Here is a 22,598-nt window from a genome sequence, read left to right as displayed (position 1 = left end):
GAAACAACCAAGACAGAAAGTGAAACAAGACATGACACAAAGAGAGTGTTGTGCAACTAAATCAGGGAACACAAAAAGCAAGATCAAGACAACACCGTGCTGTAACAGGTGTCCTGTGTGTTACATTGTGTTACACCACATTAGTGTATTCAAGTACAAAACATACATAACTATACAAATGTGTTTCCTGCGCCTCACCTGCCTGCCCACCTCTCCCTACACAGATACACTCTCCTGCCCATGGGTGTTCTTCAGGTGTCAGGCGTGAGGCAGCAGGATGCCGGAGTGTTCCGCTGTGTTGCCACCAACATAGCTAACACCCGCTACAGCCACGAGGCCATGCTCAACATCACTGGTGGGTGGACACACATGAAGCATGATATACTTGTTAAGTTAAGAATGTGTGGAGTGACCAAGGATAAAGAGTTCTATTCCCTCTGGCTCTGTACTTGTAAGGATATATTTAACGTTTCTATGTACATATACATGGAGTTATCTTCACTTAAGGGATAATATAGGGTTAGCTCGTCCTCATGAACCAGTCTCAATCACAGCCAGAGCCCATACAGTGTTCCCATAGAGTTTACTTCCTGTCTGTGGTCTTCTGCTGTTTCCTTTAGTGTTTAATTCCTGTCTGTCTTCTTCTGCTGTTCCCTTTAGTGTTTACTTCCTGTCTGTCATTCTTCTTCTGCTGTTCCCTTTAGTGTTTACTTCCTGTCTGTCTTCTTCTGCTGTTCCCTTTAGTGTTTACTTCCTATCTGTCTTCTTCTGCTGTTCCCTTTAGTGTTTACTTCCTGTCTGTCTTCTTCTGATGTTCCCTTTAGTGTTTACTTCCTGTCTGTGTTCTTCTGCTGTTCCCTTTAGTGTTTACTTCCTGTCTGTCTTATTATGCTGTTCCCTTTAGTGTTTACTTCCTGTCTGTCTACTTCTGCTGTTCCCTTTAGTGTTGACTTCCTGTCTGTCTTCTTCTGATGTTCCCTTTAGTGTTTACTTCATGTCTGTCTTCTTTTGCTGTTCCCTTTAGTGTTTATTTCCTGTCTGTCTTATTCTGCTGTTCCCTTTAGTGTTTACATCCTGTCTGTCTTCTTCTGATGTTCCCTTTAGTGTTTCCTTCCTGTCTGTCTTATTCTGCTGTTCCCTTTAGTGTTTACTTCCTGTCTGTCTTATTCTGCTGTTCCCTTTAGTGTTTACTTCCTGTATGTCTTCTTCTGCTGTTCCCTTTAGTGTTTACTTCCTGTCTGTCTTCGTCTGCTGTTCCCTTTAGTGTTTACTTCCTGTCTGTCTTCTTCTGCTGTTCCCTTTAGTGTTTACTTCCTGTTGGTCTTCTTCTGCTGTTCCCTTTAGTGCTTACTTCCTGTCTGTCTTCTTCTGCTGTTCCCTTTAGTGTTCACTTCCTGTCTGTCTTCTTCTGCTGTTCCCTTTAGTGTTTACTTCCTGCCTGTCTTCTTCTGCTGTTCCCTTTGGTTTTTACTTCCTGTCTGTGTTATTCTGCTGTTCCCTTTAGTGTTTACTTCCTGTCTGTCTTATTCTGCTGTTCCCTTTAGTGTTTACTTCCTGGCTGTCTTCTTCTGCTGTTCCCTTTAGTGTTTACTTCCTGTCTGTCTTCTTCTGCTGTTCCCTTTAGTGTTTACTTCCTGACTGTCTTCTTCTGCTGTTCCCTTTAGTGTTTACCTCCTGTATGTCTTATTATGCTGTTCCCTTTAGTGTTTACATCCTGTCTGTCTTCTTCTGATGTTCCCTTCAGTGTTTACTTCCTGTCTCTCTTCTTCTGCTCTTCCCTTTAGTGTTTACTTCCTATCTGTCTTATTATGCTGTTCCCTTTAGTGTTTACTTCCTGTATGTCTTCTTCTGCTGTTCCCTTTAGTGTTTACTTCCTGTTGGTCTTCTTCTGCTGTTCCCTTTAGTGCTTACTTCCTGTCTGTCTTCTTCTGCTGTTCCCTTTAGTGTTCACTTCCTGTCTGTCTTCTTCTGCTGTTCCCTTTAGTGTTTACTTCCTGTTGGTCTTCTTCTGCTGTTCCCTTTAGTGCTTACTTCCTGTCTGTCTTCTTCTGCTGTTCCCTTTAGTGTTTACTTCCTGTCTGTCTTCTTCTGCTGTTCCCTTTAGTGTTTACTTCCTGTCTGTCTTCTTCTGCTGTTCCCTTTAGTGTTTACTTCCTGTCTGTCTTCTTTTTGTTGTTGTCCAGCACTCTCTGTCTTTTAACCTCTTTCCACCTCTTTTTCTCTTTTTCTTTTATTTTTCTGGGGACAGTTTAGCCATCATGAATCCAAAGTATTCCATGGTGTTTTCTGAGAAAGAAAAATTGATTGATATTGATATAACTGCACATAGTCCCGTGATCAGAGCGTCCTTAGCAACAGTATATTATCGAAAAAAGAGCAGTTCACTAAATATCCAAATTGACCAATCAGAATCAAGTAATAAACAGTAAAAGTACACTGTGTAACACTGCAATAAATCTTAGAATGGATTGTCAGTACCAGAGTTGGGTGTAACGCGTTACAAAGTAATAATATATCAAATAAATAATAAATAAATAATAATAAATAAATAATCACACTCACTGACAGACTAGAGGGGTTTCCGCCGCAGGTTTATATACATGTAGGCCTATGTAATCTGCGCGACTTGCGAGACCACATCTCCGCGTGCAGTGCTGCATAAACATGGCATCTGTAAACTCCCTCAACGGGGCCGCTCGCTCTCTTTTGTTGATCGCCCTCTCACGGGTGAACAGTTCAATGTCCCGCTTCATTGTAGGAATTCTGCCATGTCTCTACCACTTTAGTTTGACCATCTCTGTTACTAAGTTATGGAATACTAAATACATAAGTAATTAGATACCTTACCGTTACTGCGCTCATAAAGAATGATACGAATAATGCGTGTTGAACTGGTTTCATTAATTAGTGTCTTGACGTTTCACAGACTGTTAGCTTGTTGTGTGGCTGGTAGCCTATTTTAGAGCATATCAAAAGAAAGACTTGTGTTATGTCTTCCTTAATGCAATAGTAATTGGGGGTGCAAGTGGAGTCTCGCAGAGGCAAAACTGTGGCGCGCACACTGTAGGTGCGCCGCAGTCTGCGTGATCTGCCTGTAGGGAGGGGCGGGCCGGCCCTGCGAGTAAAGTAACGAGTAAAGTAACGAGTAAAGTAACGAGTAAAGTAACGAGTAAAGTAACGAGTTACTTTATGTAGAGAGTAACGAAGTAGTGTAATATATTACTTTTTTTTAAAGTAATATGTAATATGTAATATATTACTTTTTTTTAGTAACGACCCCATCTCTGGTCAGTACAACTTCAGATATTCCTCTACAACAGTCAACAAAGATTCCTTAACTGAATTCTCTATATTCACTCTTTGTTTTTCCTATATTCCAGGTGGGGCTCCCCGAACCTACAAAGAGCCGTTCATCCTGTCCGGACCCCAGAATCTGACCATCACTGTCCATCAGACGGCCATCTTGGAGTGCATCGCCTCAGGAAACCCCAGGCCCATTGTTTCCTGGAGCAGGCTAGGTACCATTGGACATTTATAATAGAGTGTGTAGAGGAATATAAGCAAGATTAGGTAATAACAGCTTTTATTAAACAAACATCGTTGGTGTCTCCATCAGACGGGCGCTCCATCGGGGTGGAGGGGATCCAGGTCCTGGGAACTGGGAACCTGATGATCTCAGATGTTTCCCTGCAGCACTCCGGGGTGTATGTGTGTGCTGCCAATCGGCCCGGCACCAGGATGAGGCGTACTGCCCTCGGTCGACTCGTGGTACAAGGTAAGGCCATAAACAGGGGTGCACGACTCTGTCGTCCGGTGATCTAACCGCCTTCCGGAAAAGCTTCACAAGTAGGCTACGTCGGTACTCAAATGCGCTTTGTGACACAAGTGATGGTACGCATTTCAGATTGTTGCCGCGCATGCGTACCTGCGTACCAGTTATGTGCACCCCTGGCCATAAAGATATACTGCTTTAGTGTTCTTCTTCTAGAGCTCCTTACTAGACATCACTACTGACCACTGGTGTTATACTAACTCACATGCAAGGCACTTTGTTAACAAGTAACTTTCTTATATTATGGGAAATATTTGTTACCATGTCTACATCGGTTGAGGAGATTGTTTGCAAAAAAATCGTTGTTCATTGTTAAAATGTCTGCTTATTTTGAAGGCTGTCTTTAAACATCCAGAATTACAAATATAATGGAAAAACTGTATAATTCAAATACCAGCTCTGACATATTGTGGACTATTCACTTTTATTATTATTACTTTATTATTTTATTATTAAGAATATAGAAGAAGAATTATGGGCTCAGAACAGTCTCATAATACACACATGCACACAGAAGGATTCACACTTGTATTTCATGATCCGCAAAAGGATTCACACTTGCATATGTCAATGCACACTCAAATGTGTTCCGTTTCATATACATGTAAATAAAATGTTACTTATGTATTTTTGATAGACTTCTTGCGTTCATGACTACGCATTTTGCGCCGTCCGGAGCTGACAGGCCCATGGAGCCTGCCTGCAGGCGCTAATCTCAGGACACCTCCACTCTCAGTACATTGCCACTTTCCGAACAGGAAATGCACGCAAATACAAGCCTTTATATTATTAAGGTACAGCGCCACTTTCCGAACCATTGATGAATGCTTGTGTACACAAAAACGGCAGGCAAAACCGTTTTAAATGTGTGTTTCCTGTATGGCGAATACAGCTGCTTTATTTATGTCTGTATGCAGGGCCGGCCCTAGACTTTTGGGGGCCCTAAGTGAGCTTTGGCTTGGGGGCCCCCCTCACTCTAGCGCGTTCTCACTACACACAACACGGAACCAACTTTTGTCTTATGATGTTAGCATAAGCATACATATTGTATGAATAAGCATGTAAACACTGTGAACCTAGCCTCCTCTAGGGGGGTCCGGGGGTATGCTCCCCCGGAAAGATTTTTCTTTTAAATATTGAAGTTAAAAGCATCAATCTGGTGCACTTTGAGAGCAAAATTAAGAGATCTATGGATACATCTCTCAACACCCATATGAAACAGAACTGTAAACAGATTTTTCTTTATGGATATTTTACAAATCACTTAAACTGTATTCTTGTTTTGTCATATAGTATTTCATAACTGTTTTTCATTTATTCTCTCTGGCTGTCCATCTCATAATGTTCACATAGAAACTAGCTGTCAATAGGAATATCATTCAGAAGAATTATAATTTCTTGCAAAAATCTGTCACAAAAAGAGGTTGCACATTTAAATTCAGGTGTTGTTATGGCAACGTCAGTGGCCAAACAGCCACATTTACTGCTGCAAATATGTTCAAACATGCTGTTGACACGTAAAGCAGTGGCAACTATGCCACCATTTCAGCTGACTTTTTCTCAGAAATACTGTCACATAATATCCATATATTTCAGTGCTAGGTTGATGCTTAGCTAAGCTAACTATGAAACACCTGAACTGACAGGACTCCGGATCAACTGTGTACTGTAAGGCAGCTTCTAGCTTCATGTTGAACAGTAAGTCAACATTTCCCAGGGAGCTTTCTTTGAAATCACCAGATAACGCTAAAAAACATTACAATTAGATTGTATGACAAAGTGTTTATTTAATATATCTGGCTAGCTATAGCTACTTGCTAACGGTTTAGCTTACCCCGTGATTCAAAGTAACGTCAACGTAGCTGTAATTTATGCTTTGCTTACATGTTCGCATAACTTGGAAGTTTACCGACATTTACATACCTTGTTTACCTGGCTCAAGTGGTGGCTCTGGGGTTGTGAGCCACCACTTGAGAATTGTCGTATTTGTTAAGAAAATGTTTTCTTGTGTCCATCTTCAAAAACTCTGAGTCCGACTGACAGTTTATTTTAAACATTGTCACAGCTCACAGGATAGGTATACCTTTCAGCCAATAAGACAGATGTTTATTTCCATTCAACTCTCTGGTTGGTCTGGTGTCTTGCCTCTGTTGCATTCACTGAACACGGGAAATTACAATCGTGCCGTCCTCTCTTGTGTCATGATGAGGTTCAGGTAAAGCACGGTTAATGTATTATATTATTGACTCAATAATATAATACATGACTTTGAGAGTAGGCAATCCAGGCATATTAACACAATTAATTAAACATACTTATCACGGCGACGGTGTACTGAGATTATTTTTTTTATTGCTTAGTGGCTGCGGGGCCCTAACCCCCTGATCCCACCGGAAGCGTCTGCGCTGCGGCTGCGCCGCGCTGTGACCTCCTCCTGCGTCATAACCCACCAGGCGCGTTTCAAAACATTGCGGAAGCGGAGCGTCGTGTGTGCAGCCTCGCAGTTGTTGGATGAACGTTCCACTTCCTGCCTGCGCCGCGTCAAAAATAGGATTCATCCTGTATTTTAGAAATTCCTTGCGGCGAGGAGCTTCTGGGACGCTTCGAGCCGGGTCTGGTGGAATAGCACCCATTGACTAGAGTGGCCGCGATCGCTAAAAATGCCGCAGCCGCAGCGCAACGCAGCGCAACGCAGCGCAACGCAGCGCAACGCAGCGCAGACGCTCCTGGTGGGATTAGGGGGTAAGCGGTCGCTTATGTCGCTTAATGGGTCGGGCCGGCTCTGTCTGTATGAAGTTGTTGTGAGTGTGGAGGGAGCAGCTACAGGTTATCTTAGCCTAATCGATCAGTGCACTACGAAGCCAGTGCTAGACAGTGAACTGTCAATGGGGGGAGTCCCGCCGGTCATTATCGGCCGATTCACTCTTAATATTTTGATCGGTGCTCTCTATAAAGGCCGATCAGGAGAGCTGGATCTGATCGATATGGACATAAACGAGAGTGAAGTGTAACTGGACGCGAGAGAGAGATCAGATCAGCTGCTGAGTCTGACGGAGACACGCAGCTCTGCATAATCACCTGATGCTCCGCCCTCTGTTTAGCGAGCTGACCGGACAGCGCAAAATGCGTACATGAAGGCCCAATCCCAAACCACTCCCTCGACCCTACCCCTCCGTGATGGAGTGAACTCCGTCTGTAGCCACACTCGCAGCTCAACGAGGCTCCTCCTGTCAGATGGAGGGAGTAAATACAGCGGCAAGCTTTGGGACGGCGGTTTGGGAATGGGCCAAAGTGTCATGAACGCAATAAATCATACCCTCGTGAGGGCGCGCTCATGTGATTGGCTTACTGTAGAATGGAGGAGACATCTGATTGGCTATAGATAGAACAAATTACAATTACGAATCTGCTGACCGTCAGGGGAGTCTCAAAAAACCCACACACGAATGCACAGCGATCCATGCACAGAAAGTGGTTTGTGTTTGCAGGTTCAGGGGATTTAAACGGAAAACAAATATGTGAGGATCAAAAATACATATGTAAAACTTTTTTCTGTATTTTGATTTTATTTACATGTATATGAAACGGAACACATTTGAGTGTGCATTGACAAACACAAGTGTGGATCCGGAAATACAAGTGTGAATAATTTTGCGGATCATGAAATACAGACTGGGTTGGTAATGCTGCCCATTATGGCTACAAGCGATGTTCACCCATTTAGTAATTATATGTTTTAAATGTAATACTGGCAACTTCTAATTGTGGGAAAAACGAAAACGTTCCCAGTAGAGACGTCCCATAGTACATGTTGCGAAACACAATAGCCAGCATGTGTAGTTCTGGGGGGGGGGGGGGCTGGTCCCGTTCGATTCCAGTTTTGAATAGTCTGCCATGGTTTCGTTCCATTTCAAACAGCTGTTTGACGCTCAGCGTAACCTTGGCGCACTGCCACTCCAACATCCAATCCCAGAGCTTGAAGATTAATCACGGGGACTGTAGTCCTAAACGATAGCTGGGGATTATGGGTAGTGTAGTGTCTTCGGCCATCCTAAACTCCGAAATGTTTTTCGGATTTCATATTGCATTAATACCATATCCCAACGTGCATTGCGGCTAAAACATCCAATCACCAAGCTTAAACCATAGCTGAGGATCTTGGGTAATCAGTTCAGTGGGTGTGTATCGCAATGATGTCTGTTTCCGGTTATTTTATTTTGAAATTCAGTTCCTGACGGACGCCAACAAATTATATTATTATAGAATTAAACAAATAAATAAAAACAAGGATAATTGTGTGTTATTGGTGAGTAAATAACAGTGTGTTATTTAGAAAAGAATAACAAATTAGAAGGAAAAAAAGATTTAAAAAAATACAGATTTCAGTATCCTGAGGCTCTGAGCCCCATTTATTTTCCTCACAGACGACAAAAAAAGGCCGGCATTATACGATTTAAAATAAAAACAATGATCGTGGCTTGATATTGAGTAAGAACATGTTTTTATGAACCCCACAGCTTCCGGTCTTCCAAGAGCCGAACGGAGAAAAAGACGTGTTGCAGGCACGAAACATACTACCAATAGAAATACATTGCTTTTAAAATCGTTCTGTGTGACACGAAAAAAAGGGGAAAATCGTGTTGGTGAACACGAATCAATAGATTAAATGTCGTGACTATAACACGAAAAGCAGTGAGACTGGGTTGAATGACGAGTGTTACAGTGCTGAAGCTCTCATTAGCAGGAGGAATCTCTCTGGAGTGAGTTAATGTCACTGGAGGTCATCTGATCTGCAGCCAGGATTAAGCTCTGTGAAAAAGCCTTAAAAGCATCATGCACTTCCTCTATCCTCTACAGGTTACTGCACACAGACATGTGTATTCATCTGACATCGGTAGTTCCATGCAGATGAAGATTATATTACAAAACAAATGACAACACCTTTACATTGAGCGTCTTTGTAGTTAATTAAGTGAAGGATATGAATACTTGTAGAACAATGCAATTCTACAGGCAGTCACAAGAACACTAAGGCGGTACAACGTCCATTTCACTTCCTTGTGAGAGTCAATAGTAGGTGCAGCAGAGGCCAATATTTCCACTCATTTATGGCGCTTTTCCACTGCAGGACCTAGCACGGCTTAGTACGGTATGGTTAGGCCTTGGTAGGCCAGGCTCACTTTATGGTGCGTTTCCATTACAGTTTAGTAACAGGGGTAGTAACTATAGTAACACAGTGTAGGCGGGGTGATCGGCTGTTAAGCAGGCGGAGCGACGCTGTGTAAAACTGCCGTGACGTCATCTTCAATGCGAACCACAAAACCAACATCAGCCGTTAGCTGTTAGCCCTCAGAGCTCACAGCTCCTCATATCTGTTCAGAAACTAGACAAAAGTTAAACAAGTACAAACCACAGACTGTCTGTGTCATGGCGAATACAGTCGCTGCTTTATTTATGTCTGTAAGCCGTTGTTATGAGTGTGGACGGAGCAGCTACAATGTTAGCTTAGCCTGATGGATCCGATCTCCATTCAGAAAACACACATTTTAAAAGGTTTTTCGCCTGCCGTCTGTCTGCAGACAAGTATCAGTATGTTGTTACTTCGGCATCATTTTGAAACGTGTATTACAATTAAATCACGGTAAAATATGTTCATGTTGTTGTAGTTGTAGCCCCCTTACCAGCGATTCTCTCTGACCATTCAGTAATCGAGAGTGTTTACGTCACTAGTTTAGCATATTCAGCCCGGTTGTTGGCCTGGTAAGAACCTCGATTTTGGAGGGCCAGAAAAAAGGTGAAAAAGTAACCCCTAGTGGAAAAGCAAAAAAAAGCGGGCCTGGTTTGGCCCGGCCCGCTTAAACCGTGCTACGTGCTGCAGTGGAAAAGCGCCATTAGACCCCAGAATGAGTCTAGCACCAAAACATTTATATAATGCCCTATTAGCATCATTTTATTATACCCACTATGTTGTGTACATTTGAATACTACAGAATGATATTTCTAATTTAGGTGCTGGCTTGTTTTCATATCTCTCCTGTACAGTGGTGAGCCGTGACTTTTATACCTAGGCCCTCTGACCCCCACCCCTTCCCTCGAGTTAATACATCACAGCGTATACTTCAGCGGAATATCAAAACAACGGCCCGGGGTGCAAAACGCATCAATGAAAGCGACCCTCTACCACACAAAACAACACCTGTAAATAACCCTATTTGTGTTCTATGAAATTGAAAAGGATATTGCATTGAGTTTGTTACTTTCGTTGCAGTTGTGTCTTAAGTGTAATTTGGCACGTTTTTATTTTGAAGGCGAGTTAACGCTGTTGACAGGAAGTTGTTGTTGCTATGGAAACAAGAAAAGTTTCACAGCGGGCGGAACTTGTCATAAAGTCCGCGATAATAACACCCACCCATTTAGAGGGAAGATATGATTGGTCAATTGTACTGTCATTTGACATTACTCTCTCGTTCAGTTACTATAGCGGGGCCCTCTGTGAATTCATAGCTGGACCGCCTGGACGTCCAACAGCTCCTCTCTTCACAGTACATCCACACTGCAGCTTTAAACAAATCTTCAACCGCTTCCAACGCTTCTCTGCCCATTGACTTTGAATGGGGATGACGTCACTTTGCCTCGCTTGTCGCCGAACTGCATTGTGGGGGAGCGAAGCGAAGATTTCCAGGATTTCCAGGATTTTCAGGATTGAAAAGTTGAGTAATGTTCTACTTTTGAAGCTGAGCTGGAAGCGTCAGCCAATCAAATACCGTTTATGCAAATCTGACAGTAGAAGCGCTAGCCAATCAAACCGCGTGTAAGCAGGGAGAGCCAGACCGCAGTTCATTTCCTCATATTCCAAACGAAAAATTACGGTAGCAAATCACCCGGTTCTTTACGACCAGAACTATTAACGGGATACAAACCGGAGGAACCAGGCATGGAGGGAGGTGGCAGAGACAGTGGGTGAAACTGGTAGGTTTTCGCCTGTTTGGGGAGTTTATATATATATTGCTCGCATAAAATCCCCGGGGTTTTTTGCTTTGTATGTCGGGGGCGGGAGATTCATGTGATTGGTTGTTGGTCTCGTTGCTCGCAAAAAATCCCCAAGCTTTCAGACACGCCCAGCTCCAAGATTTTCAAGATTTTTGAAAAGCTGCAGTGTGGACGTACCGTAACTCGCAGAGACGAGCTTCTTTCATTTAACCCTTCACATTCTAACATAAACTGAATAGGCAGATTCGAAGTATTTATTTCTTTGGAAATGTTATTTAAATACAATTAAATCAAGTTATTTTGATAAAACTAATGAAAAATATAACAACAAAAAAATATATAAAAAATATTTTAAAAAATATATATTTTTAATGTTTTTAAATATTATTTTGTAGAATATCTTAGGCCCTCACAGAGGGCCTAGAGGGCCCTGACGGCTCGCCACTGCTCCTGTATGTCCTCAGCCTGAGAGAGTCCACATGCCCAGCTGCAGTTAAAGACATGACGGTCACAGAAAGAGATCAAATATAAAGAAATCTGACAATATTTAGTTTGGTTCTGTAGTTTATACTTTGCAAACTGCAGACTATTGACAAACGAATGCAGGAAAAACATTTAAATGTAGCAACAAAAAACCGCACTTAAAGTGAAACTGATGCAGCAGCACTAACAATGATCTTGCTTGTTTAAAGTGTCATCACTGTTCTTGTTGTCCTTAGTTTGAATCTTTATGGTTTATTGCACTTATTGTAAGTTATTTTGGATAAAAGCGTCATGTAAAAATGTAACTGTATGAACAGCATACATGAGCAGTTAAATAAAACATTGTATAACAGTATGTTTAAAGACAATAGCTCATGATCTGTATCATCATGCTCTTGACTGTGGGTGCTGTAGGGTGCACAGATAAAGGGGGTGTATTTAGTATCATTCAATGATTTGAGAGAATTAAAGTGGATAATCTGTACTATACCTTTAAACAATGCCTAGCAGTTGAAATCAAAACAGCTGAAGCACACTGCTTTAGAGTTATTTAATCTCCACTACACACATCAATATTCATAAAATGTAGCTTGGCCTTCATCTATCCATGTCAATGTTGCTGTTGTCAGACTCTCTGACCGGACCAATCAATACTAACCCCCTCTAATATAGATGAAGGGAGAAGGGGCTGATCTATAATATATTCATTCATTTATTGATCAGTTTCATGAAGATACCAAACAGCTTTTGGCTTTTGTTCTGCAGTGGTGCCTCCAAAATGACATTATTAAAAAAACTGTATTAGTGAGAGCTGAGATTACATCAAGCTATAATCACAGTTAAAACGGGCTCATTTGACTGAATACTGCTCTGTTTAAGTAAGTGTGGACATCGTAGCTCATTCTTCATATGCAGATGATGTGATGATGTGTCTCAGATAAAGCATGTTTGAGAGAAAACTTTGCAATAAGGATGTGTGTGCTGGGGAGTGTGTTTAACATGTATGCACTCAGCTCAGTGTCACTTAGATGTTGTGAAATGATGCTTCTGAAAGTGCAGGAAGAAGTTGTATTCATAGAGAAAAGGGAGATTGCTTTAATTGACATGCAGAATTAGAACAGTTAGGTTTCACAAAGACTGAGAAAAACAAAGTGCTTATGTTAAATTCTACACACCATACTGTGTTGGTCCTGTTTCTTTAGACAGAATGAGCCGAGAACATTTCAAATTATTCTGACACAAAATGAAGGCAGCACAAATGCCCTGTCTAGCAATATATATGAAAGTGTAACATAATGTGTGTATTATCCCTGTGATTCGGATCCACTCCAATATGTAAGTGCTCTTTTCTTTGGCCTACGCCCTTCCAAATGGAATGCACTCTTATTTAGTCGTGTAGTAGAAGAACAGAGAAATGTTCAAATGTATCATGTACATTTTGAAGTATTTAGAAATAGGTTTCCATATCTTGGCAAAAAGCTTGACCTGATGAGAAATTAGAAATGTTTCTGCTCTGCATTTGTGTTTTGTAACAACTCAAATAATACAGCATGACGGTGCAGAGACTTTGTGCTGAGTTAAGGCGAACCTTAGTTTCCATCTGAAGTGTGTGTGTGTGTGTGTGTGTGTGTGTGTGTGTGTGTGTGTGTGTGTGTGTGTGTGTGTGTGTGTGTGTGTGTGTGTGTGTGTGTGTGTGTGTGTGTGTGTGTGTGTGTGTGTGTGTGTGTGTGTGTGTGTGTGTGTGTGTGTGTGTGTGTGTGTGTGTGTGTGTGTGTGTGTGTGTGTGTGTGTGTGTGTGTGTGTGTGTCCATGGTCATGGTCAGGCCGAGGGGACAAAGAAGACAACAAACAAAGAGACAAAGAAGTGGCAGACAGCTAGATGGTCAATGCTGGGTGCAAGGTGCATGGGGGGGGGGATTGATGACCTGTGACCTGACCCCTGCCCCTGACAGGAGGACTGTCTGTGGAAACGGTTGAGGTGAGGGAGGAGGGGGTGGAGTCAGGATGGACAGATAGGGAAGTGGAGAGAGGGGGGTGTGGTCTCAGAGTTAATTAGGGAAAACTGGGGGTGAATAGCGACCCGGCGGAGGGGTCAGGGCAGCCGGGATGTCACCTCGGAGGGGGTACACAAAGGATGGACGGCCATATTGGAGGTTCCTGTGTTACACCCCTCCCTGTTCTGCACACCAGATGAGCCGCACAGCTTTTGTCATGCAGATCCCGCTGAGCGCCTCAAAACATTTCTCACGTTCAATATGCAACAAAATCTTTCCCACACTAGAGATGGAGCATCACACGCTGGCACACATTCATTATTGCCCACATGTGTTGAAAATAATCAAATAATTCAAAAAGAATACAATGATGTTGCCCCTGTGATGAAAATGGGTTCAAAATCTGAATAAAGTTAGAATATTATTGCAATAAGCTGCAAAGAGTCTTTTATTGGGTTGCGTTAGGAAATGTGTTCAGTTCTATGAGGACAATGACACAGGATGGCTCACATATGTAAAGGGTTTATGTTCAGTGCCTGTCTGAACAGTAACAGATGATTGGCTGCTGCAAACAAAACAAAAAGGAAATAAACGTGTGTATGGGAGAGGGTAAACCACAAGGTCAACAGAATCACGGATCAATATTATGGATCCACTGACGGACGCTCAGACTGACACTTTCTAACGGTGACGGGACAATGATAATGACCACACACACACACACACACACACACACGCACACACACACACACACACACACACACACACACACACACACACACACACACACACACACACACACACACACACACACACAGAGACCTGATAACAAAGGAAACACAGTCTGAAACGTCATCCTTTATTTCATAAAATAGTGCTTTTGCAAGTTGTGAGTCAATTTGCTACAGATCAAATGAACATCACATTAGTGCAGACCAAAGCTGCGTTACTATGATAACAACATTAAACATGGCCACCAAAAACACTATTTAATGTGTGATTGGCAGGAGTTCATATATCACGTTATGTGTTACTGATATCATGTGACATGAACTCTGTCTTACTGTGCCTGCAGCGGCCCATCTTAACCCCAGTCTGTAATCCTGTATATGATGGGTCTTCATTTGTTAGTCTGCCCTTGTCTCTATGCTCTCCATCTGTGAGTGCTTCCAATGTGTAGCAATACATTCTAAATAAGTGAAAACCAAATACGTGAAAACCTCGATAATGTTTTTCTCCCCTCCATAACCTGATGTTTGGAGCTACACAGTGCTCTCGATATGTTATCAACATATCCAAATCTAGATCTACTTATTGAAACCTCACAGCTGACACCATCTCTTCTTCACCCCACCATGTAAACAACCTCACACACCTGCAGGGTGACATCCTCACTTCTGCCTTATGGGATAGTTTTGAGAGCTGTGACTGATATAATAAAGAATCCCCTGGCTGCAGTGATAGGAGAGTTCTTATGGAAATTGTCATCTTAAAACACACCCCCCTCGGCCCATATTTAGGGGCTGGGGGGGTCACACAGGCTGTTAAGGTCAAAAGATGATTGAGGTGCTGAGCGTTGGGGGGGGCTTTAGGGCTTTGTTGGCTACCACCCCGCATTTATATGCATGTTCATTGTGTCTCTAATATTGAACTGGGGGGTCAGGAGGAGCAGTCACCCTGCATCTGGACAGCTGAGAGAGTGTGTGTGTGTGTGTGTGTGTGTGTGTGTGTGTGTGTGTGTGTGTGTGTGTGTGTGTGTGTGTGTGTGTGTGTGTGTGTGTGTGTGTGTGTGTGTGTGTGTGTGTGTGTGTGTGTGTGTGTGTGACAAAGATTGATTAACTGATGTTCAATGTATTTCTGAAGGAAAGGATTTCAAAGTATAGGTTCCATATAGATCCCATTGTTGCAAGTCAAAAGCTATTTCTCATGAATTGTCTCCACCAGGACTTTTTTAACTATTTTCTTAAATAAAAAGTACGTGGCTTTCCAAGTTAACATTGTTGATATGACTGCGATTAAATCAGCATATACTTCAAAAGATGTGTTCAATGGCATTAAAACGAGAAAAAACGCGGCTGAATCGGTTAATCCATAGGTTTTTAACGTCTCTGTATAAAAAAATTATTTCATTTATAATCCATAATTCAATTTTTATGTAAAGATCGCAGAGCAAAGTTAGCTGCTAATGGTAGCCACAGGAGTGGCTGCTGCTTCCGGTCTTGGCTATGCGGCAGTCTCACCCCCTGATCCCACCGGAAGCGTCTGCGCTGCGGCTGCGCCGCGCTGCGACCTCCTCCTACGTCATCACCCACCAGGCGCGTTTCAAAACGTTGCGGAAGCGGAGCGTCTTGTGTGCAGCCTCGCAGTTGTTGGATGAACGTTCCACTTCCTGCCTGCCCCGCGCTGGCGCCGTGTCAAAAATAGGATTCATCCTATATTTTAGAAATTCCTTGCGGCGAGGAGCTTCTGGGACGCGGGTCTGGTGGAATAGCACCCATTGACTAGAGTGGCCGCGATCGCTAAAAACGCCGCAGCCGGAGCGCAGCGCAACGCAGCGCAACGCAACGCAGCGCAGCGCAACGCAACGCAGCGCAACGCAACGCAGCGCAACGCAACGCAGCGCAGCGCAACGCAGCGCAGCGCAACGCAACGCAACGCAGCGCAACGCAACGCAGCGCAACGCAACGCAGCGCAGCGCAACGCAGCGCAGCGCAACGCGACGCAACGCAGCGCAGCGCAACGCAACGCAACGCAGCGCAGGGCAACGCAGCGCAGCGCAACGCAACGCAGCGCAACGCAACGCAGCGCAACGCAGCGCAGACACTCCTGGTGGGATTAGGGGGTAACACACACACATTACCAAATAAGGACTAGGTGGGAGTTCCCCTCGATTCCATTGGCTCTGACGGTCAGAAAGAGATGTCACATGTCAAAATCCAGCAAGGGGGGCCAGAGATATGGAAAATCCACCCAAATGGCCCCAGAAGAAGTTTTTTTTGCTAAATCTGTCTAAAAAGGTCAAATATCACTTGTTTTGCATCAATCTTGATACAGGGTACTTAGTATATGTTGTACTTTGGATTCCTAAAGCTTTTAGTCTAACCCATCATCCAAGGTTAGTTTTCACTATAAGTACAAAATATGTTTTGGACGGACACTATAATTTACAGTTTTTTACCATGTTCAATCTGAATTTTCTTTAAAATAGAAAACATCTATATTGATTCTGACTTTTCTACATCCAACTCACAGGTTTATCATTACTTTGAGAAAAAAGATTATTAATTTAACCCTTTTAGAAGAGAAGTTATAGTCATTTGTTCTGGGAATGTCATTTTCGAGCCTGAGACCTGAAAAACAGGCTCGGGGTTTAACAGGAAAATGTCCGTGCGGAACAATAGATCCCGCTGCAATAAGTACATTAATTAACTGTCTCATCGATGTTTGTCTGTATGAATATGATAATATTAACAATCATTTTATTCCTATCAGCTGTCAATTTCATTTCATTTCAAACCTTTATTTATACAGATAAATCCCATTGAGATCATTGATCTCTTTTTCAAGGGAGACCTGCTCAAGTAGTTCCGCATGAAACATAGAAACATAAACAGAACAACAAAAGGACATCATACAGCATCATTTACATAATTATCCACATAAACAGGTACCAATAGCTTCCGATTGAGTAGCATCCAACCGAGCTTTAAAAACATTTAGTGGCACCAGATTGTTCAGTTTCCATTTCATTTGCAGACTATTCCAAGACAGAGGAGCTGCGCATCTAAAATCTGTCTTCCCTAAGACAGTCCTAGCAGTTGGCACATTTAATAAAACCACAGCATGCGATCTCAGGCAGTAGCCACTTACAATTTTCCGTGAGATCAGGGAGCAGATATAAGATGGAAGTTTCCCTAACATGGCTTTGTATATAAAAATGTACCAGTGACTGAGCCTCCGTACAGTTAGTGAAAGCAAACCAGCCCTTGCATACAGGGTACAGTGATGGGTTAATGCTTTACAGTTAGTAACACATCTCAGTGCACTGTGATACGCAGCATCTAACTTGACCAGGCAATTGGCAGGTGCATTCATATACATCAAATCACCATAGTCCAGCACAGGTAAAAAGGTCACAGAGCCTTTTCCTGGCCTCAAGCGAGAAACAGGACTTGTTCCTGTAGAAGAAACCTAGCCTAACCCTCAGCTTTTTAAGCAGGTTATTGACATGAAGTTTAAAAGTGAGACAATCATCAAGCCAGATACCAAGGTATTTGTAACAGGTAACCACTTCAAGTTTTATTCCTTGCGTAGTTACAATATCTAAAACAGGCTCTGGTGTCTTTTTAGCTTTAGAAAAGAGCATTACCTTGGTTTTATCAACATTTAAAAGAAGCTTTAGTTCAGAGAGCTGAGTCTGAATAATGTTAAAAACAGCCTGTAATTTAACACCAGCCTCCTGAATGGAGGGACCTGCACAGTACATCACGATATCATCCGCATAAAAATGTAAAGGTACTTCATACACATTTTCACCTAAACTGTTGATGTAGATGGAGAATAAAAGTGGACCTAAAACAGAACCTTGAGGAACACCATTAGCAATGTTCAACCACTCAGAAGACAGCCCATCAAAATGAACACTGGGACCTTTCAGAGAGGTAGTTTACAAACCACCCACTGCATGGCTGGACATGCCGATACTGACCAGCCTCTGCTTTAAAATGCGATGATCGACGGTATCAAACGCTTTTGAAAGGTCAATAAATAGAGCTGCACAACTCTGCTTATTATCTAAAATACTCGCCACATCATTCACCACTTTCATTGTGGCAGTGATGGTGCTGTGTTGCTTTCTGAAGCCTGACTGATGTTTAGACAGGATGTCATTTGTACATAAAAACACCTTTACCTGTTCACTCACTAGGCGTTCAAGAACCTTAGCCAGAACTGACAACTTAGAGATTGGTCTAAAGTTATTTAATAAGGTGGCCTCCCCTCCTTTTAGCAAAGGCAGGACATACGCTGACTTCCACAATTTTGGAATTGTGTTAGTGCTGAGGGAGAGGTTAAAAAGAGTAGTGAGAGGTGGAGCAATACAATCTGCAGCTATCTTTAAAAAGAAAGGTTCTACGTGGATAACGATTTAATGGCTTTCCAAAGTTTTCCAGGATTATTCAGATTCTTTGTGGTTACTGACAGATAGTACTTTGATTTAGCACTTTTGATTTGCGATGTGAAGCTATTTCTTAGCTGCCTAAAACGCAGCCATTCTACCTCTGAGCCTGATTTCCTAGCCTTTGCCCAGGCCTTGTTTCTCTCATGAAGGAGACTAGACAGCTCAGCAGAAAACCAAGGATTGTCTCGTCCCTTTACTCTAAATTTACGCAGGGGTGCATGTCTATCAATGATCTCCATAAAACCAAGATAAAAATAAGACCATGCGGTTTCCACATCAGCACACCGATCGATTTTACCCCAATCAAAATCAAACAGATCATGCACAAAACCCTGCTCAACAAAATGTTTTTTGTCTCTCTTAATGATAATGCGAGGTTTAACCTTTTGGACCTTAGTGTCCCTAATTGTGGCTACAACACAGTGATCACTCAGATCATTTGCAAATACTCCCACAGATGAGTATTTATAGGGAACATTAGTTAAAAGGAGATCAATTAGGGAGGATTTATTAGGGGACTTAATGTTAGGGCGAGTAGGACTGTCTATAATCTGAGTAACATTTAAAGAGATACAAAGGTTTTTTAAATCCTCTGACACTGTAGTTAACCAGTCCCAGTTAAAATCTCCAAGTAGCACTATTTCCTTGTAGTCTAGTTGTGATAAAAGATTTGCTAGTGAAGACAAGGAGTCTTTGACAGCTGAAGGGGGTCTGTAACAGCCCACCACCATGACCTGTTGCCCCTTTACCACTTCTATATTTATGGCTAAAAATTCAAATTGCTGACTGATCGATTTGGAAACTACAGCGGTTACACTGAACTTATTCTTAACATAAATGGCAACGCCACCACCTTTATTAGGCCGGTCGGTACGATACACATTAAAACCATTTAAGGCAATGTCAGAGGCCAAAATAGATTTATTTAGCCATGTTTCTGATAAGACAATGACGTCAGCGTCAGTTGAGCTCGCCCAGATACGGACAAAATCTAGTTTACCTAACAGACTGCAACCCAGACCTAGCTTTAAAATCAGCAGGAGTAGCGATCTGACTACTACTACTGGGCGGACCAGGGTTAGGTTGTACATTTCCTGACAGTAATAACAACAACAAAAACCAGGCATCTTTTCCTCTTAAGCGACACACATACATTGTCATCTAATTTAGAAACACCGGAAAAGTCTGCGAGAGTGTGATTTGAGCTTTAGAAGCAGTCCTGAAGAACCATCATCGCAGGAAAACAACAAAGACAAACATATTTTGTCGAGCAGATTGACTGTGACAAGGCAACCGGTAATTGTTTGAGCAACACATCCGAACCTTTGCAGGGGATGCCCACTGCGGGTGGCAGAACAGACCTGAATCCAGTAGACTTCTCAGAATGACTAGAGATCTTCTCATAGTCCAAAACAGTTAACAGGCACAGCAGAATCCCGATATGGGCCATTTTCCCAGACCAGCACACAGTATCCGCGATGTTCCTGGAGCAAAATCAGCACAGCAGCAAAGGACAGGCGAAAACAGCAGCGTGGAAGCGCTCCGGTCCCTCCGTGGTATCCCCGGGGTGAAAGCAGGCCTCTGCAACAGCAGAACCAGGACAGGTGGAAAGCAGGCCCCAGCGGTGGTAAAATCCTCCTCCGTACAGCAGCACACGCCCGGTGGAAGCAGGCCAAGCCCGAAGCGTGGATCCACTCTTTTCACATATTCAGTGTTATTATTAAATAAACTATATTTTTTGGAGGAGTTAATGATGAATGTTCCTCAAGATGCTTGCTCACCCTCCTTCAAATTTGAAAGACAAGTAATTACTATCATATATCAAAAGATCCAAAAGAACAGTTCAGCGCCCCACAACTTCATTGCAAACAGTTACAACCTTGACTTTACATCAGAAAGAACAAACATTAAAGAAGTGACTAACTGCATCAGTTAGGGTTAAAAAACGTGTATTCAGCTAAAACATAAACATCGCTGCAGTTATTATCCAGTGGAAAGTCCTTACCTACTGGCCTAGTTCAATCAAAGTGGTTACTTTCTTTTGGCTGGGCAGTGTAGTTTTACACACCGTCTTATTTGACTTTCTCAGGACTTGAAACAGTTTTTTGGGGGCAGACCCCCTCAAAGAAGAACATATATTATACACACGTAAGGTCATCATCTTAACAGTTTGTTATTCTCATCGACTCATCCGTGAGCAGAGCATCAAGTTGGCTATAACAGCTGAATGTGGCGAATACCATCTTGATCAGCAAAAGGCCTCACAAACTGATTAAGATTTAAAGCTATGGTGCGTTTTGATTCAATGCTGAGTACAGCCAAACTTGACAGGCTCTTCTCTGTCATTGTAGACCGCAAACAGTGGCGGCGCCAGAGTATTTGTGTTGGGTAATCTATGGTAGGGCTAACCCATACAGTGGTGGGGCTCAAGTCAGTATTTGCAATGTAATTACATACACGCTCCCCTTGACAGTGAAACGCCACGCGTGAGGTTTAGATTATTTCCCTGTCTCAATCCAAATTGAACTGTATGAAATAAAAAGGCACATTTGTCTTGTAGTAAATAAAAAGGGCGACCTGGAGGCAATCCTGCCATTTCCCCACAGGTGAAAGAGTTGACATGCTGAAAACCCAACCCCTGCAGGGGGGTCTGGGAGATTTTTTGAAATACTAACATAAAATACATATTCTGGTACTCTCTTGAGAAGAAAAATTAATACATCTATTACTACATGTAATAGTGAAATAGTGAAACTGACAGTTTCAACAGTCACATTAAAACAGTTACTAAAACAGCCTACTATCACCTAAAGAATATATCTAGGATTAAAAGACTAATGTCACAGCAGGATTTGGAAAAACTTGTCCATGCTTTTATCTTCAGTAGACTGGACTACTGTAATGGTGTCTTCACAGGTCTCACTAAAAAATCTATTAGAAAGCTGCAGCTGATTCAGAACGCTGCTGCTCGAGTCCTCACTAACACTAAGAAAGTGGATCACATCACTCCTGTTCTGAAGTCTTTACACTGGCTTCCTGTGTGTCAAAGAATAGATTTCAAAATACTGCTGCTGGTTTATAAAGCACTGAATGGTTTAGGCCCAAAATACATTACTGACCTCCTGCTAAATTATGAACCATCCAGATCTCTCAGGTCTTCAGGGACTGGTCAGCTTTCTGTCCCCAGAGTCAGAACTAAACATGGTAAAGCAGCGTTCAGTTATTATGCTCCAAATATCTGGAACAAACTCCCAGAAACCTGCAGGTCTGCTGCAACTCTGACTACTTTTAAATCCAGGCTGAAGACTTTTCTTTTTGTCGCTGCTTTTAATTGAACTATTCATATCTTAGACTGCACTGTAACTTTTATCCATGTATTTTTTCTTTTAATGTTTATTTTATTATCTTTTCTTTTTAATGACTGATTTTAAATGCCTTTTTCTTAATGTCTTTCATTTTTTTTGTAAAGCACTTTGAATTGCCTTGTGTTGAAAAGTGCTATATAAATAAACTTGCCTTGCCTTGCCTTACATGTAGAGTATTCGCATTTGGTCTCTTTTTGGCTGTAGGGATCTACAGGCGGCATTCGAGTAGTGTTGTGATAACTGACATGTGTATGTAATGTTGCTCCGTCACTATTAAGGTTATTAAACCAAGTTCTATAATAAACATGACTCGTTTATGAGAACATCAAACACTACACTACATATTAAAAAAATGAATGCCATTTTAGTTTTGTGTTACTTTGTTCTGAAAGCTGAACCTGCTGCTCCTCACAGAGAGAAGAGGGAAGAGGCTGTGTGAATTACTTTACATTGTGGATAAGGGTGGATAGCCCCCATTGTTCTGTGTGTCAAAATGAAAGACAGCCCACAAACATTGTATATTCCAATGGAGTTAAAACGAATGTGATTTTTGGCAAAAGCTGAAGTTAAATGGACCGGACTTCTTTGAGCGAATTGATATATATGGGGATAAGTGCTTCCTCCCTAGCTCGCCTGCAGATGGTGCAAAATGCAGCAGCACGGCTACTAACTGGCACACGCAAATACGAGCACATTTCCCCCATGTTATCTTCACTCCACTGGCTGCCCGTTCATTCGAGGATTCATTTTAAAAC

General features: G+C 42.3%; 1 protein-coding gene across 3 annotated transcripts in view; it reads left to right on the top strand.

Moving 5' to 3' along the window:
• LOC117551199 (immunoglobulin superfamily DCC subclass member 3-like) overlaps window positions 1–22,598 on the top strand; it is an 88,511-nt gene that overhangs the window by 52,407 nt on the left and 13,506 nt on the right. For all 3 annotated transcript variants that reach the window (XM_034223951.1, XM_034223950.1, XM_034223952.1), the window contains 3 exons: window positions 225–355; window positions 3,381–3,518; window positions 3,617–3,775. In XM_034223951.1, coding sequence (XP_034079842.1) covers window positions 225–355; window positions 3,381–3,518; window positions 3,617–3,775 — 428 coding nt within the window. The remainder of the gene's footprint in view (window positions 1–224; window positions 356–3,380; window positions 3,519–3,616; window positions 3,776–22,598) is intronic.

Source organism: Gymnodraco acuticeps, unplaced genomic scaffold (genome assembly GCF_902827175.1).
Source record: "Gymnodraco acuticeps unplaced genomic scaffold, fGymAcu1.1, whole genome shotgun sequence".
In the NCBI taxonomy this organism is placed as follows: Eukaryota; Metazoa; Chordata; class Actinopteri; order Perciformes; family Bathydraconidae; genus Gymnodraco; species Gymnodraco acuticeps.
Note: the sequence above shows the minus strand (reverse complement) of the source record. Positions and strands in the feature narration are given on the sequence as shown.